Source organism: Sturnira hondurensis, unplaced genomic scaffold (assembly GCF_014824575.4).
Source record: "Sturnira hondurensis isolate 20B ecotype Veracruz unplaced genomic scaffold, ASM1482457v3 Scaffold0021354, whole genome shotgun sequence".
NCBI classification, from domain to species: domain Eukaryota; kingdom Metazoa; phylum Chordata; class Mammalia; order Chiroptera; family Phyllostomidae; genus Sturnira; species Sturnira hondurensis.
The window spans coordinates 2,834,290-2,853,107 of NW_028093985.1; the positions used below are offsets into that span (position 1 = coordinate 2,834,290).

The window sequence follows — 18,818 nt, forward strand, 5'->3', positions numbered from 1 at the left end:
GTGGAGGACTGGAGCGGTCCCCACGCTGCTGCAGCACCCCGGACTCCCCTACCACTAAGTGCAGAGTCCTCACAGTCCCCGAAGGCTGCGATCTAACATGCATCTGCCAAGTCAAAGCCCTGATGCTTCTTTCAGGAGTTACTGATCATTTATGTTTAGTGTAAATATCCCCCATATTAAAAAAAAAAAGAGTATGTACTTTTCAGTCACAAAGTACCTACCATCATTTCTGCTAAGGGGACAAACCCAATAACAACTCGGTTGTCCTGACGACTCTGGATTTCCTGAATGTGCCCTCGTCTTTGTGCCAGGTCCGCCAGGACGGGGCTGAGGTAATCTCTCGTCACTGTGACCTCAAGGTTCATCAGGGGCTCTAAAACTTGCTTATCAGCTTTCTTCAGAGCCTGAAAAAAATCAAAGAACATGAATTCCTCTTCCCTAAATTGGAAATGAAATTCTAATAAAAAAAATTCATTACAAATGAATACTTCCCATACCCTGGGAAAAAGACATACACCTACTTTATAAAGACAGCATTTTATAAGAAGTGAAAAATGTCAATATTTACTTGTATGCGGGCGACGACAGTACGTCCGAGCTCTCGTGTGGGGTGTGGCAAGGGGGTGCTAAGGGAGCCGCATCTCTCAAATAGAGAGCACCTGGGCCTATGTGGTCGGAGGTAGAGTGAGAGAAAACAAGCCTTCAATCAAAGACTCAGTCTTTACATTTAAATGTCCTGTTTTGTTCCTGATGCCTATAGTTACAATCCATGACATGTGTCAGGGCAATCAAAGAGGGAAACAAATGGGAGAGCTTAAAACAGAGAAATTTAACACAGTAGTGTGTAGAAACACATCATTTATAATACGGGGTCGGCTAAAGTAGGTTTACAGTTGTGAATACGTGAAACACAATTTATTCTTGTACTGTTATTTATTAATTGCCATATGACTATAAACCGACTTTTGCCCACTGCTGTAGATTATCTGTTCAGAATTTTAGATCTCAAAGGCCAAGAACAAGGACATAAAGAAAATATGGAAATTGAAAAAATCATAAACAGTGTAGGGCAAGTAGGAAGTGCACAAAAACTGGGAAAGTAGCAGTAATATAAAGACTTATCGGGGCCACCAGATAGACACCATCTTTAACAGGATCATTTTGCCAAACAACTTGGTAAGTGGGCTTTGGATGGAGTCTGCAATTACATTAACTACATTAACTATGTCGCATTATACATGGCAAAATAATGGTAATCTGGAAGCCTTCCATTCCCACCGCACTCCGTGTCTGTGCCTGTGCTCCGAGTCAGACCTGGCTCAGTCCACTCCCTGTCCCAAACCAGCTCGTCCCTACTCCAGTCCCTCCTGGATTCTAATGATTACTCTGTTCTGAAAACAGACCACAAACTCCTATACTTTTAAAAGGTTTCTCTAAGGTTTGACTTTATTCTACTTTTCCAACACTATTTTTCACTACTCTCCTGCCTTCATCTAACACCTGGAGCAAAAGGGACTCTAATTCCTCCCTGTCTGGAATGCTTCCCACAGAGCCCAGATTCACCAAATCATCACAGCTCAAGTATTAGTTCCTTTCCAATAATCCTACCCAAACTGCACTTCACAGCTTTTATGGGTTTGTCCGTTCTATGTAATATTTTGGCTACTGGCTATATTTAATTCCCTTTTAAATCTAAAGCTCCTAATGGTCAAGAAAAACATACGGATCCTATATGTCCATTTCAGTGCACTGTAAGCACAATGCGGATGGCTTAATAAATATATGAGCATCACTAATTTCTCACAAGCAGGGGAAGGAGTTTCCCTACTAGCTAAAGCTTAACAAGGGCTGGGGTACTTTCATCAGGAGTATTTCATTTGAAGTAATGAATTAAAACTAAAGATTAAGTGTAAGGCCCTATAAAGTTAATTGTTTTCTAGTATAATCTTAATAAAAAGGCTAACCAACTCCCAAATACCTATAATTTTATTTTTAGAAGGCGTATTAGATTTTGAAGGACTAGCCAATATATTGGGGCTTGGGGTTAATTTAGAAACATTACTCATCTCTCAGGTTATCACTATTTCAACATTAAAGCCAATTTCAGGAGAACTTTAAAATTAATTACCAAAGGTAAATTTTTTTAACAATTTAATCATAACTGTAGAAGATATTTCTAACTATATGCTTAGGCAAACAATATCAGTAATTTTATTTGTGTAAGTATTGTTTTTTGATCAAAAACTTTTAAAAATGTATGAATTTCAACATACGAGGTCTGCCCAGAAGGTATCAGCTGTATAACATGAACAACAGAGACATTTATTGAAGAAGAGACAAGATATAAGAACACTGGACACAGGACAATGACACCTCGGTCCCCTTCAAAGTAGGCACCTTGGGACCCATCTCACAGTGTGGTAGCTTTATGTCTAGGATGGGGAAAGCAAAGTTGCCACTTAAGGAAATCTGCCTATGTGCCGAAATCAGAGGACATTTCGTAGCTAGTATGGTAAACAGTAAGTTCTTAGATCATCTCTCGAATAAAACCCTGGTGATTAAAGAAATCGAAGATTCTCCGTGGTAAAAACTCTCACTGACTGCAAGGCTTGGGAAGGGAAGACACAAGGTCGGCACCACTGTCAGGACAGTCACCTTAAAGCAAAACGCACCAGGGTGGTTACATACCTTCTGTATACATCTTGAGACACAGGCAGAAATCATAGTTGAGGAGGTACCAGGATGAATTATCAGTGAATGTAAAGTAATTGCCACATCTTGAATTGGGGATCCAAGCAATGGTCCTAGGCAAGGAAGAGCGTGTGTTAGAACTCAAGATGCAGTGAGGAGTAGCTGAGAAATGTAAAGAAAGAGGGAGAGGATTTCACTCCCAGTTCGACACACGAGGAGCTCGGAAGTCATCACTCAGTCCTAACAAGTAAAAGAAAAACAGACTGACAAAACAACTCTTCTTGGTTCTGTAAGAGAGGGGAGAACACAGGGCAAACCACCGCCCCCAAGGGTGGAGAGAAGGCAAGCACAGGGGGTCAGAGCTTCCTGGAGCAGAGACTCACTGGCAGAATATGTCCCAGGAACCAGTGCCGAGGTAGGAAAACCTGAACTGTAATCGATAAATTGCTGGAGGCTCAATGTGGACAAGTTTGAGAGTTAAAAACTCCAAGGGTACCTGGTCTTTTGGAGGGGTGGGCAGAGGCAGGGGACATAGTTCTGTGAGATTTACCTCTAGCAGGTCAAGCAGATTCCCACAGTAAATACCAGAGAAAAGTCTCCTTGTGCTTTCAGTGGAGGAAGGGGAAAAGAAACCGTTCTAAAATACAGTTGACCCTTGAACAACATGGGGAACGTAAAAGGATTGACCCCCAAGCAGATGAAAATCTGCGTATAAGTAACTCTTGACACCTTCAAAACTTAGAGTTGACCTTCCTCTTTTTGTGTGTCCATTGGTTTTGCATCTGTGGATTCAACCAACCTCAAATAAAAAACAGTACTTCATAGCACTCTGGTTTTATTATTATGATTACTGATTTTTAGAGAGAGAGAAAAAAACATCAATTTGCTGTGCCACTTATTGGTGCATTCCTCAGCCGACTCTAGTATGTGCCCTGTCCCGGGATCCAACCTGCAACCTTAGGGTATCAGGATGACGCTCTAACCAACTGAGCTATATGACACGGGCGCTCTGTTCTTAACAAGGCCTGTCCTCAGGGGAACCTAGTTAACCAGAACCTAACCTGCAAGGGGATTATCATCAGAGTCTGATGTGAGAAGTACCCTATTCCAGTTCACTAGGGCCATTGTGTCCCACCTAAGGAGGATGGAAACAAAAGAAAACAAGAAACACTTGTGCAGTTCACAGTCCAGAGGCAAGGGTTTACTAAGACTGAGGCGGCATCCCAGGGCTACAGAATGCTTCCCATCTCCCACATCTCACCACCGCATTACCAAATACCTGTTTACAGTAGTTCCTTTTACCCAGTACATCATGTCCAGCTATCAAAAAAATTACAAGGCATATTAAAAGGCAAACAGCACAATTTGAATAGACAACAAGCACAAGAAGCAGACATAGCAGGATGTTGGAATGATAAGACCAGGAACATAGAACTATGATTAACATGCTAAGGGCTCTAACCAATAAGGGAGACAGCATGCACGAATGAACAGGCAATGAAAGCAGAGAGATGAAGTCCCGAGAAAGAAACAGAGCCCTGGCTGGGTGGCTCAGTTGGTTGGAGTACTGTTCTGTATACCAAAAGGTCGTGGGTTTAATTCCCAGTCAGAGCACATGCCTAGGTTGTGGGTTCAATCTTCAGACCAGCATCATACAGGGCATGTCTGATCAATTTTCTCTCTCACATCAATGAGAGAGAAAATTTCTATTTCTCCCTTCCCCTCTCTCTAAAAAATTTTTTTAAACCTGGCTGGTGTAGCTCAGTGGATTGAGCGCGGGCCTGCGAACCAGACGATCGCGGTTCGATTCCCATTCAGGGCACATGCCTGGGTTGCAGGCCGGTTCCTTGCAGGCTAACTACCAGCAGGGGACGCACAAAAGGCAACCATACATTGATGTTTCTCTCCCTCTCTCCTTCCCCTCTAAAGATAAATAAATAAATAAATAAATAAATAAAATCTTTTTAAAAAATAAAATAAAAATAAAAATTAAAAAAAAAATTTTTTTTTAAATCAATGAACATGTCCTTGGGTGAGAATATAAAAAACGTAAACAGAAATATTGGAGTATAAAAACACCATAACAGAAGAAAGAATGCTTCTGCTGAGCTTATAAGTAGACTAGACTGGGCTGGGCTAAGGAAAGACTCAGTTATATAATTAGCAGAAACCTCCAAAACTGAAAAGCAATGAACAGAAGACTGAAAAAAAAAAAAGAGAACAGAATATCCAAGGACTATGGAATAATTACAAAAGGTATAACACACACATAACAGGAAGAGAAAAGGAGAAAACTCTACCAAAGTTAGGAAAAAGACTGAAGTAATCTGTAGTATTGGGAGTGACTGAACGGTTGAGTGTGATACTCATGCTTAGTCTCATCTGTGTACCTTACCTTGGAGGCATGCGCTGTGAATGCCATTCTCAATGGCCTCTCGGGAGCCCTTCAAAATGTCTTCACTAACACTTTCAGCATACTCAATAACTGGCATAACAGATGATGTTTCCATTGGTTTTACCTCCAGTTCCACAGTCACAAGATGCCGTCTGTCTCCTAAAGTTCTATCTAAGGTATCTGTAAACAAATCGAATGTAGTGCCTCAGAGATATGTTCTGAAAAGGTGTCAAGATGCCACTACTTGGAAAACTGCAATGAACAAGTTCAAGCTCTCATGAAATACAAGGTGAGAGAACATGTTTACAAGGGTAAACATTTTCAAAGTATAGTATAAAAATGTCAAAGTATTTCTATCAAGAAAGTATCTGCTTCCATGTTCATCAATGTTAAAAGCCTGCTCTGAATCACCTATTAATATTGCTTTAGTTAAGTTGCTTTGAGGCAGCTTTGACCAGTGTGGCTCAGTTGGTTGGGCATTGTCCCACAAAGTGAAAGGCTGCCGGTTTGATTCCAGGTCAGGGCACATGCCTGGGTTGTGGGTTCAGTCCCTGTTTGGCATACATAAAATAAGCAACTGATTGATGTTTTCCTCCCCCTCTTTTTCATTCCATTCCCCCCTCTCTAAAATAAATAACATCTTTTAAAAACAAGATGCTTTGAGGCAGGTGACCACACGAATTTTGATATGCAGATTACACTCGAACTTTTTGAAACATCTATGTGAAATTCTTTTTTTTAATAGAATTTTAAGAAGATTTTATTTATTTATCTTTAGAGAAGGGAAGGAGAATGGGAAAGAAATATCAATGTATGGTTGCCTCTTGTGAGTCCCCTGCTGGGAACTGGCCTGCAACCCAGGCATGTGCCCTGACTGGGAATCGAACTTAGATCCTCTGGTTCGCAGGTCCGTGCTCAATCCACTGAGCTACACTAGCCAGGGCCTAGGTGAAATTACTTTCATAACGAAAGTTTTACTTAAAAGTAAAACATTTAGAGTGAAAAAGTCATATAATGAAAATTAAAAGGACATTAACCCTGCTAACCTAAAAACTTAAATTTCATATATTCTTCTAGTAATATTACATGCATTTCAAGTTTATACTTTCCCAAAAAACTAGTGAAATATCTTTTTGTAAAAGTGAAAACATTGTCTCTCATTAACCAACAACCAATAGCTGTCACCAATCTGCAGTAGTTTACTAAAATGAACTATGCTATGACCATGTAATGCAATGATTCACAGCCCAAATTCAAAACTAAGAATTAATCATAGTCTACAGTTCCTCTTCAAAATTCTTTGATTTTTTATCCTTACCCAAGGATATGCTTGATTTTAGAGAGAGGGGAAGGGAGGGAGAGAAACATCGATAGGTTGCCTCTCGCATGCAGCCTGTCCAGGGGCCAAACCTGCAACCTAGGCATGTGCCCTGACCAAAATAGAACCTGCAGCCTTTAGGTTTATGAGACAATGCTCCAACCGACTGAGCCACACGGACCAGAGCCATAATTTCTTTTTAAGCTAACGTCTATTATGAACTATTTTATAATTACAAATATGTGCACAAGCTAAAAATAAAATGAACACTGAATAAGAAATTACTAAAGAAACAGAATATTACTAGTAACCTAGAAACCTTCTGAAGCAAACACTATCATGACATTACATTTAACCATTCCTGTGATTTTCTTTAGAGTTGCATCAGATATGCATGCATCCCTAAACAACATAGTTTATTCCTGCTCTGTTCTGAATTTGTTGGTATACTATATGTATTCTGCAACTTGTTTTTTTGGCTTCACATTTGTGGGTCATACGGGCTGATTCATGTTGATAGAGCCCATTGTTTTTCCCTGTTATATAGTATTCCACTGTAGGACCATGGTATCATTTATTTATCCACTTCACTGTCCACAAATATTCTGGCTGCTTTTCTACTTCCAATTTGTTTTTTGTTTTTTTTAAATTACAGCACTATTACAAAGATTCGTATCTGTCTCTCCATGCACAAGAGTTTCTCTGGGACACATACCTAGGAGTGGAATTGCTAAATAGTAAGGTCTGCACGTGGTCAATTTCACAAGAAAGTTGCCAAATTGTTTTCATAGTGGTTATATAATTTACAGTCCCATCAGAAGTTTTTATAAGGGTTTCCAGAGCACAACATCTCACTACATTGCATTGTCAGAGTTTAATTTCTATTTTGTTGGTATGAAATGGTATCTCATATCTCACACTTTTAACTTTCACGATCCTAGTCATCTCTGAGATTGATAATCTTTTAATATGTTCATGGGCCTTTGGGGTATCCTGTTTTGTGAAATCTGTTCAATATGTTTTCACTCACTTTTCTATTTAGTTGTCATGTTTTTACTGATCTTTAGAAATTCTTTATATATTCTGGATACAACTCTTTTGTCAGTTTATGGGATGCAGACATCTTCTCTCAGCATTGGGTATGTCTTTTTGCTTTTACCATATATTCTGATAACAAATTCTTAAATTTTAATAACATCAAAGTTAGCAATCTTTTGCTTCACTGTTTCAACTTTTGGTGTTTTGTAAGTCCCACCCTATCCTAGTTAGTAAGGCAATTCTCCTGCATTTTCTTCCCAAAATTTTAAGATTTGTGTATCATAAAGTTTATGGCTTTTTTGCATACATGAGCACTTACTTTCATTTTTTTAAAAATATGTATTTATTTTTATGGATTGATTTGAGACAGAGAAAGTGGAACATCAATTTGTTGTTGCACTTACTCAAGCAGTTATTGGCTGCTTCTTATATGTGCCCTGACCAGGAATCAAACCCACAACCTCGGAGTATCAGGATGATGTCCTAACCAACTGAGCTACCCAGCCAGGGCTAGCATTTATTTTCCTTATATTTTGTGCTCCAAGGGAGATTTTGCAACTCTTTTTTCATATTTAGATTTTTAAAACTCATTTGGAATTAACTTTTGGGCATGGAATGAAGTAGGAATCTAATTAAATCTTTTTCCATATGGATAATTATCCCACAGCATTATCAAATAGTCAGTCCATCCATTCCCGCTGAGCTGCAGTATCACTCTGACATAAACCAAATTTCCACATTATGTATGAGTCTATTTCTAGGCTTTCTGGTTTGCTGCACTGGTCTGTTTGTCTGTTTACAGGTTGATTAGTATCATAAAGACTATGGCTTCACAGTAAGTATTAATGTCTTGGACACTTCTTTGGGTGGAATTGGTAGCTTTATGATATTTAGGCTTCTCATCTATCAATAGTACAATTTTCCATCTCAGGTCATTTTTAATGTCTGTAAATGTCTGTAGTTTCCTGGATGTACACAGTGTCAATCGGCCTATCAGTATCGCTAGTGATTTGATCACCCAGTCAAGGGGTGGTCTGAGGGATGAACCACCTAGGTACTATGTTTTTTACCTTGTAACCAAAAGCAATCAGTGGGCAGATACTTTAAAACCGTGCAATGTCACCAATCAATGGTAAGTATTCACCACAGTTGCCCAGTGACTATTTTCCTGCCTCCTCGACAATAACAGCACTTGGCATTCCCCTGTAAGGAAGAACCCTCTCTTCTTCCCCACGTATTTGTTTATTATCATTAGAGACTCAAGCATTCCTACTTTTTCTCAATGGCTTATAATTACTGTGTTTAATTATTCTGGTGTTCAAATTGACCAGATCTGGCCAGGGGAGCCTCTTCAAGTTAATTCCTATGTCCTCATGACATGCCCTCATCATTTTTTGTTGTTGAGCATTTCTTCTTTCTTACACACATGATGTTCCATTGCCTGCTTATTTTTGACAGTCTTTTATTCCTTACCAATACCTTCTATTCTCTTTTATTTCTTTTTTTAAAATTATTTTATTGTGGTTCAATTACAGTTGTCTGCATTTTCCCCCCACCACAGCCAAACCCACCTCCCTCCCTTGCTTCCACCCTCCCCCTTGGTTTTGTCCATGTGTCCTTTATAGTAGTTCCTTAAAACCCTTCTTCCCCCCACTGCCCCGCCCCCGGCCACTGTTACATTGTTCTTAATTTCAATGCCTCTGGCTATATTTTATTTGCTTTTTTCTTTTGTTGATTATGTTCCAGTTAAAGGTGAGATCATATGGTATTTGTCCCTTACCACCTGGCTTATTTCACTTAGCATAATGCTCTCTAGTTCCATCTATGCTGTCTCAAAGGGTATGAGCTCCTTCTTTCCCCCTACTGCATAGTATTCCATTGTGTAAATGTTCCATAGTTTTTTTTATCTTAAAAACAATATACTTATTTTATATTCTGCATCTGATAATTCCAATATCAGAGGCCTTTGCTGTTCTAATGTTTGTTTGTATTGCCTTTTTGCTCACTGTGCCCTTTCTCATGGTTTTATGATTAAATTTTTTTTTAAATTCCAACTTCACATTTCTTTTTCTGTGGGATTTTCTTTGAAGCTGGGGCTAAAGATACATTTATGTAGAAAGGTCATTTGTTTTCCCCAGCTTCCTGGGGATATTAACAATTCATGACAGCACTTTACATTAAATTCTTCTTGGTTTGGAGTTTTTCAGGTCATACCAATTCTATTAATTCAGGATGAAAATCCCATCAGAAACTTACCATCACAAATTCTCAGGGATTTTGCCCCTTGTTCCCAGAGCCAATTAGACCAGTTTTCTCTTTTATTAAGAAGAATTTCCTAGTTAATTATTTCCTAGGTTAGAAGTGACCACAGATTCCCCCAGAACAGCCAGTGGCGTTGGTGCCGACTTATTTTACCAGATTCCTGCCCAGCTTCCTTTTTGACCCCTGGAAATTTCCATTATGTTCTAACCAGCTCAGACATTAATTTTAAAGATGTCACTTACATGTTCCCAGTATTTTTAGTTTTTATGGATATAAAGCTCAGAAACAAAAATCCTCATGTCATTTGCTCCTATACTCTATTTTGTTTAGTTTTTCAAGTTTTAGTGAAAAGTAACCACCTGCTCTTTTTAAAAATCACTGAGTGGCTTAAGAGCACCTGGTTATATTTAAAATCTTTTCTCTACCTGTCTGTGTTTTCTCCTTGGGAAGACCAGTAATAATGTCATGTTCCTTTGCTTAAGGGAATTGAATTAAAATAATAAATCACGAATTCTTACATTTTGTGACAGAAATATAAAAACTGTACTTTCATTAACATAGGATTACCATATTTACTAAATAGTGGAAATTACCTTCCACTCACTTTATAGAGCAAAAATAACACATCAACTTCATTTCTGTTTCCTTTATTAAAAGCTATCTATCTGTGTGTCTCAGTTTAGGGTTTTTTTTGTGTGTGGGTACCTTTAGGTTTATGAAAAACAAAGTTTCACATATATAGTAGTCCTTTTTCTTTTGAATGCATCTGATTCAACTTCAAATTTTTATACTCATCCGGGCAGTAAGGATCGGGACGAACCCTCCACTTCAATGGCTCATTCTAGTCCGTCACCACCAAAAAGCATCTGCGTGGTGAGTGGCTAATCCAGTAAGTGCAATGAGTGGTGATGGAATAGGGCTGTGTTTAAAATTTGAAAATCCTAAGAAACAAGAAAACACACATATAAAACCTATCCGCATTGATGGAAAACACTAGTGACTGTGAATACTGCTTGCAACTAAATTAAGAGATTCAGAAAACAGGTCCTGGAGAGAAAAAGAAACAAAAACAGCAAATGTTTTTATTTCTACCTGTGGCACGAACTGGATTTAGGATGGTCTCTCGGTACGCGACCTGAAGGGGCCCCAGGTAGGTTTCCAGGCCGTATTCCCTCTTGATGCGGTCATGAATGATTTCAATGTGTAACTCCCCCATTCCACATAGGACAGTCTGGTTAACAAAAAGAAGGAAAATAAAACAAAGATCAATGAAAATTACGTTTATCACAAAATACTATTTAAAAGTATATCAGTCTAGATTATTTTTCATTAATTACAAACTGGGTTTCTTTTACAATTTTGGGGGGCTCCTACATCAAAGCAGTTTTTAACTTTTCTGATTGAAATAATCAATTAAAAGTGAATTACTAGGCCATTCTCTTTTATATTATTATTCCATTAATAGTTGACTTATCAGCTGAGTAAGTGGCATCTAGCAAGGACTACACTTCCCAACCACATAGCTAAGTTCTGGCCAATGAAACATGGGTGGAGCTGATGTTAGCAACTTCTGCACTGTGCCTTTAAGGAAAAGTAAAATTCCTTCTCTGAAAGAAGAAGCAGGCAACTGTCTTGAAACAGGTAGATCAGGGAAACATCTTATGAATGGGAGAAATAACCTTTCTCCCAAACATTCCCAACCACATGGGTATATCCCAACAGTCCTGAGCACCTCAAAGCTTTATGGGCAGTCCAAACTTCCAGACTCATGACAAAGAAGCTGATTTTTATTTACTAAGAACCCATGTTATTTTGGGCCCTTGTTAGAAAAGCCAAATTGGTGTTAGAACCAATCAAGACATGCATTATTTTTCTGGCAACAATAGCTATTCCTAAATAAGGGTTTTGTATATTAGAAAGAGTGTAGTGCAAAAATCCATATTTGCTCCATTTTATTCACATGCCATCTGTGTAGTGAAGAATTTACCTGAAGAGAGATCTGGCTGTTGCCCTCAGCTACTGAGAACTTCTATCTATGCCAGGATGCTGCCTGACAGAGGTGTTTCTGTTTGTCTGAGGGCTCTGTCCACCAGCTGGTCAAACAATGTAATTTATGATACAGGTTTTGGAATAGCTACATCAGCTCCAACCTGGAGAGTGAAGGTATCAGTGCAAACCTACAGGAGGTATCAAAGGCTACAGGTCAACCACACAAGCAGTATGTGCTTGAGCCTCAGTAAAAACTGGACACCAAAGGCCCAGGTGGGGCTCTGTGGTTGGCCACACTCTTTGCCAGCGGGGTGACATGTCCCTGAGGATGAAGACAGCTTCCAATTTAGAACTGTCCCAGACTTTGCCCTATGAGTGTCTTCCTTTGGTTCTAATTTCTATCCTTTGCTGTAATAAAAATATAATTGTAAGGAACAACAATACAAAAGACTTTGGTATATGGTTGTTATACTTTAATGTAAAGTTAACGAAGTGAATTATTTGGAAAAAGCAAGTTGTAGAATAATAGAATGACTTGTTACACATCTGTGTGTGTGTGTATATATGTATACTTGGAAAAAATATACTGTACCTTATACCATAGCATAGCAGAAGAACAAATGTTTAAAAAAGTGTGAAAAGCTATAACCATACAGTTTTCACAGTGGTTACCTGTGTAGAATAGGACTGAGAGACAGGGAAACTTGAATCCTTCAAATGTATATGCTTGTGTGTTATTTCTTATGTTTAAAAAAATATGTATTGGTGTTTTTTTTTAATAAAAAGCTTTCTGTTTTAAATGCTATTGTAGTATTCAAGATCAGTTAAATTACTGCTCACTTACCTGGCATTTGGGAAAATAAAGTATACCCCCTGTTTTTCAGATTAACTAAATCAGTTCATCCTCTTTAAGACAAATTTATAATCATTTTAAGGAATTTTTAATAAAATCTTATGTAAAAACTTTACCCTGTTTATTTTTATTAAATACACCATCAAAAGTGATACTTCAATACAATCAATGAGCTGATATGTATACCCTCCTTCTTTCTAAAAGATGTTAGAAGTTCCACTAAGTGTAGCTGAAAAGCTGAGCAATGGATTAATGAACCAACTTATTAGCCACACATTTAAACTGCTCTCAGCTACATAAACCAGGCCTTCTAGACCTGCCTTCCTAAAACGAAGATAAAGAATAAACATCTGTCTCCTTCTGTGCTGTGACAGACAGCCCCATTCCGTACCTACTTCAGAACTCTATTTCCTCCCCCACTGCTAGGCTGTAACCCACCACTTCTCACCCGCCTCACATGTGCCATTATCATTAAAAGCAGCTTTGCACCTTCCCTTTAGTATGCCGCTTCCTTAAGCCTTGGCATAAGAGGCTCAGAGCTTTGTCTTGGGGTTGAACCATGGTCTAAATGTTGCAGAGCGGTATAAATCAGGTATAATTATTTTAAAAAATTAGGGAGAACTTGTCTGTTTAGCTTGACAGTCAACATAACATAGTTATTAGAAGTTTATATTATAAGAAACAAAAAAGACATTTTTTTCAGGGACATAGACCAAATCAATGTTTTAGATCTAGTCACTACACTCACACACACAGACACATACACACGCTAAATTATCGACAGATTTCTGGGGCTAAGTAACAAGATGCCTACCTGTCCAGAGTCAGGATCAAGCTTCACTTTCAAACTGGGATCTTCACGCTGAAGGCACTTCAATGCATGATCCAAATCTAGGGGATAAACAAGAACAGTCACCTTTACATTTCATTTTTAAGATAATGTACCATATGTTCTAGTGGGAAAATAGATGAGCCAGCAAACAAATTTTGAAAAAGAAAATTTCAAACAGCCATAAATGTTTTGTAGAGAATAAAATAAGGTGAAAAGGCAGGATAGGTTACTTGAGACTGGGTGATCTGGGAAGGTTTCTCCACAATGATTTGGGTAAAGACATTTTAAAAATGACCCTATACCCTGTCTGGTGTAGCTCAGTGGATTGAGCACAGGCCTGCGAACTAGAAGATTGCAGTTCAATTCCCAGTCAGGGCTCATGCCTGGGTTGCAGGCCAGTTCCCAGCAGGGGGCACACAAGAGGCAACCATACATTAATATTTCTCTCCCTCTCTCCTCCCCCCCTAAAGATAAATAAATAAAATATTTTTAAAAAATGACCCTATAAGCAAAATGCTGAAGAAAACCAGACAGAGGAAATGGGTGTGCAATGAATAATCTGCCATTGGAAAAACAATGAGAACGCCAGTGCAGCTTGATAAGGGCGGGCAGAAGGAAGGGTAGCATCGGGTGAGAAGGTAGTTGTGTTGCAGGTCTTGTAGGCCACGTGAGGAGTTTACATTTGCAATGGGAAGCTACCGAAGGGTGTAAGTGGGGCAGCAACATCACCTGACTATGCTCTGCAAAGGTCACTCCAGGAAGTGACAGAAAAGCAAATGTTTTCAGAAACACAGACAACAATGGGCAACTAGTAAAAGGAAGCTAAAGTACATCATAAATAAAGAGGTGGTGACAAGTACTTTGTGACAAGTAATCATAACCAAAGAGGAAATAAGAACATGTTATTTTCATTAAATATACCATCAAAAGTGATACTTTAATACAGTTAGCCAATATGTATACCCTCCCTCTTTATAAAAGATGTTAGAAGTTCCGCAAAGTCTAACTGAAGTAAAGAACTGAGCAATGGATTAATGAACCAACCTTATCAGTCACACATTTAAGCTGTTCTTACATATATAAACCAGGCCTTCTAGACCACCACCCAGGTGGTGGCCACTAGCCATCAGCAGGTATTACCAATCCGAACTGACATGCGCTATAAGTATGAAATACACACCAGGTTTGAAAGACTTATTATGAAAAAAAAAGTAAATAGCTCACTTTTTATATTGATTATTCAACTAGTATTTTGATTGACTGGATTAAAAAAACATATTACTAAAGTTAATTTTGCCAATTTTTTAATGTGGCTGTAAGAAAATTTTAAGTTACGTAAGTGGATCATGTTATATTTCTACTGAACAATGAACGCTGCTGCACACTCATCCCAAAGTTGGGTCCGAGGACCAGCAATATTGGCATCACCTGGAACCTGTTAGAATCTTAGGTTCTAGGCTGAATCAGAGTTTGAATTTAACAAGAACCCAAGAAATGTACACACACATCCAAGGTTCAGAGGCTTATTTTAGGTAATAATTTATTTTTAAGCACCTACGGATAAAGAAAGTAACAATGCTTATGACACTTTGTGGCTTTTAGAATGACAAGGTGGTAATTTTTTTATAAAAGATATGACTTCATTCAAAAATATTTATAAGGAATATGCCCCTCAGGATTTAGTGTGGTGAAAACACTGAGAGCATTAACAACACAGGTTGTCAAATCCTGTAACAGGACCACAGGGCAATTCAGAGGAAGCACAGAGACAAGTGTGTGCAGATCTGCTTGTAGGAAGTCTGAGTAAGGGCGGCTCTGGGAAGTCCTCTGCTCTGAGTCCAGGACCTCTGAGCTAATGCCCATTAATTAGACTTTCTTTGGACACCCAACGTAGGTTTTCTCCTAAAGCAGTTATGGATTGAGGCCTTAGATTTTAAAACTGGCTGGTGCAACTTAACTGCAATCCTGCAATTTGAATACAGGTAGACACACTACATACATATGAAATGACTTTCAAATATATTCAAAGGAACTCATAGGTTATTTTGTTCCGGGAGACCCTGTCCTTAAGTGTGTGGTCACACTTGTACAACTAGTTTGGTCAACCCTGATGTCACTGGGAGCCATACTCCTGTCCCCTGATCCCCAGAGTCAAGCCTTCTTTAGCCAGCCTCAGGGCATTTTAAGATAACAAGAAAACTGCTGCTACACCTGTTTGAATTTAAATCAAAATGAATGAATGAATGAATGTCATTCCTTTACCAACTGGACAAGAAGACACCCAGTTTCCTTCAGTACTTGGAGCCTATACCTGTACTTGGATTTCTTTCAAGTGAACTTCAGCTGGAGAGGTGAGGAACTGGAATGGCTACTTGGGTAGGAATCCTTTCTTGCCCACCAGGCACTCAAAAAGACATGGGAGGCAATAAAGGTTGCCTTTGTTTTTCCATAATCTGTGGGGCTAACTCGTTTTCCAGTGGAAAATGGCTTCTAAAGCCACCTGTAGAACTAGAGAAAGTTTGTCCTTTAACAGTCTAATAGAGGAATTCAGTGAGGGCTTCAAAAACAGGTGATGCTTCAGCTGAGACCTAAAGAAAGAGTGAATATTTTCCAAGCAGACAATTCAGGGGTGCCATCATAATGCAAGAGAAAACACAGGAAAAGAAACAGTGCAAGAAAAAGCACAGCATCTTCAGGACATCAGAACCACTTTATTATGGCACTGTGAGGTGTGAGCAGTTAGTCTGGGTGAAGAGGGTTCACAACAAAGGAGGAAGTTTCAAGAAGTGAGACCAGTCAAGAAAGCTGGTGTCCAAGACTCCTGGTAGCCCCCCAGTCTATTCTGCTGCTGCCTAGTTACAAGACTGCACTCATCAGACTCCTCTGCAACTGGTGGCCATATAGATTCTAAGTGATGGCCAATGACATATAAGAAGTCTTAAAAGCCATTACCGCTTTCTGCTGCCAGGAGCCCCCAAGTGATGCCCAAGGCTCCAGCAGTCATCGTGAGATGAATAAGGGTAGGAGCTGCCGCTCAGACAGGCAAGACAAAAGACTGGAGCCTGCTGAGACTGTGGGGCCACTCTCCAATCCCTGGGCTGCCAACTCAAGGTAGATTTTACAACAGAGAGAAATAAATTTTTATCATTAGAGCAACTGCTACTTAAGAATTTTCTGCTACATCTAATCAAATTTAATTGGAAATTACATAGCTGGAATAATGAGCTATATATGCCACACTAAAGAGTTTGGGTTTGTGCTCAAACTAAGGAAGAACATGACATGAGAAAAATGGCCAAGATATACAAATAATAATAAATAAAAGGAGTTTGTAAAAATCAAAACATCTTAAATAAAAAACTAGACTACACAAGAAATATTTACCAATAAATTCTGATAAAATTAAACTCAATCACATACAAAATCCTTTGAGGGTATAATGTAACTATTTTATCTGAATTATCAGAGCACTAATTAATTGATCCTTCAAGACTATTTTGTACCTGGCTGCTTAGCCACTGAAGGAGGTTCTATGGTGCAGAAGAACACAGGTTCCGGAATCTCCACCCCAGCCAATAAGAGTCTCTCCTCTTCACTGTTCCGTTTATGCTTCTTTTCTCCTTCCCTTCCGGCTCGACGAGCTGCAGCTAATGCGCTCGACTTGGATGAGACGATGGTGTCCCCAGTGGCGGTCTGCAAGCAAAGAAGATGCCCTGGGAGGAAACTGGCTGTTGGCAAGCGCTCAACTTCCACCAAGAACCACAGAATGAGAAAAAATTCAATGTAGCACTTTCTTTTCATCAGTACTTAAAAGAGAGACAAATCTGTAAAGCTCATTATAACACTGCACAAGTAAATCTAATTTAATGTGTATAAGAATTCTAACCAAAATACTATTGTAATAAGTCTAACAATAAAACACACATAGTACATATCCAAAATTCACTTGGCAAACCAAATGTACCTTCCCAAATTTTCAATTATATAAAGACAAGTTAGGTAGAAGTTTAATAGGGTTTTAATCACCTGTAAAAATTTATTACTATTTTACAAAAAAGCCTCTATTAACTAAAATATGCAATTAATCAGAATACCCTTGACCATGCAAAGCTATAATTTAAATTTAATTTAATTTATTTTTAAAAGATTTTATTTATTTACTTTTAGAGAGAGGGGAAGGGAGAGAGAACGAGAGGGAGGGAAAGATTGATTTGTGAAAGACACATTAAATTGGTTGCCTCTCACACATCCCCAGCTAGGGACCTGGCCTGAAACTCAGCCATGTGCCCTGACTGGGAATTGAACCGGCAACCTTTCAGTTTGTAGGCGAGCATTCAACCCACTGACCCACACCAGACAGGGCTATAATTTTAATATTAAACATATATGTTATGAAGCTCTGTGCCAGTTTCCATCTCTGTAAAGATATTCCTACTGAAGCACGAGCCCAAACAGAAGGAGTTCCTGCCTCCAGGTAGACAGAGAGGACACTGCAATGCTAGAAATCCAATTTCTGGACCACAGGAATTTTCTGTAAAGGATTTCAAACCCTGCAATTTCATACAGAGTTAAAAATGGTAAAAGTTTGTTTTCTATTGTATTTTTTCCATTACCATTTATCTTCCTATACCCTCTTCCACCTCCAACCCCCACCCCCCACGATCACCACACTGTTGTCTGTGTCCATTTAGCTCTTCTTTTTTACTCCATCCCTCCACCTCCCAAGAACCCTCCCAACTCTCTGCCCAGAGCTGTCAGCCTGCTCTCTCTCTATCAATGAAACTGTCTCTATTCCGCTTGTTAGTTCGGGCTGTTCATTAGATTTCACATATCAGTGAACTCAGATGGTATTTGTCTTTCTCTCACTGGCTTATTTCACTTAGCATAATGTTCTCCAGGTCCATCCATGTTGCTGCAAAGGATAAATTTTTCTTTTTATATTTTAATAAACGATTAAAACAAAAAAGTTAACAGTAACAATGTTTACCCTAATGTCAAATGTACCAAAGTTTAATGAGAAACTGTACTTGACCTAACCCATATATAAGTGAGATGCCCTTAGCTTTAACCCACCAAAAATACACACAGATGGCACCAAGTATTTTCCTCCTACAGTCACGAAGCGCCCAGTGCACTGGACTAAGGACTGAGAACAGAGACCAAGAGAGAGAGAAAGGTGTGCCTTCATGGAGCCCACATCGCAAAACCTCTTCAGTTAGTACCCGATTGGTCAAGAGGTTGAATGAAATTGTGTGCAAGGATCAGAACAGGAAAATAAATCCAATGGAAATAACAATGCTTTATGTAATCTTAAAATATATATATGGAAATATCAAATACTATACTATTTGAATAGTATACTATTTTATTTGACTTTGAATAGATAAAATGCATACTGTTAACAGCTTTCTGTACTTTTTTTTAAAAAAGATTTTATTTA

The 18,818-nt window shown here is 38.8% G+C and overlaps 1 protein-coding gene across 6 annotated transcripts in view; it reads right to left on the minus strand.

The window, feature by feature from the left end:
• The window catches only part of GFM2 (GTP dependent ribosome recycling factor mitochondrial 2), a 58,123-nt gene that overhangs the window by 2,183 nt on the left and 37,122 nt on the right, over nt 1-18,818 (minus strand). For 5 of the 6 annotated variants that reach the window (XM_037032213.1, XM_037032214.1, XM_037032211.1 and 2 more), the window contains 6 exons: nt 16,882-17,071; nt 13,361-13,437; nt 10,797-10,935; nt 5,087-5,266; nt 2,689-2,804; nt 222-404 (listed from right to left, as the gene is read on the minus strand). In XM_037032213.1, the coding sequence (XP_036888108.1) occupies nt 222-404; nt 2,689-2,804; nt 5,087-5,266; nt 10,797-10,935; nt 13,361-13,437; nt 16,882-17,071 (885 nt within the window). The remainder of the gene's footprint in view (nt 1-221; nt 405-2,688; nt 2,805-5,086; nt 5,267-10,796; nt 10,936-13,360; nt 13,438-16,881; nt 17,072-18,818) is intronic. The other variant, XM_037032215.1, reaches the window with a different exon arrangement.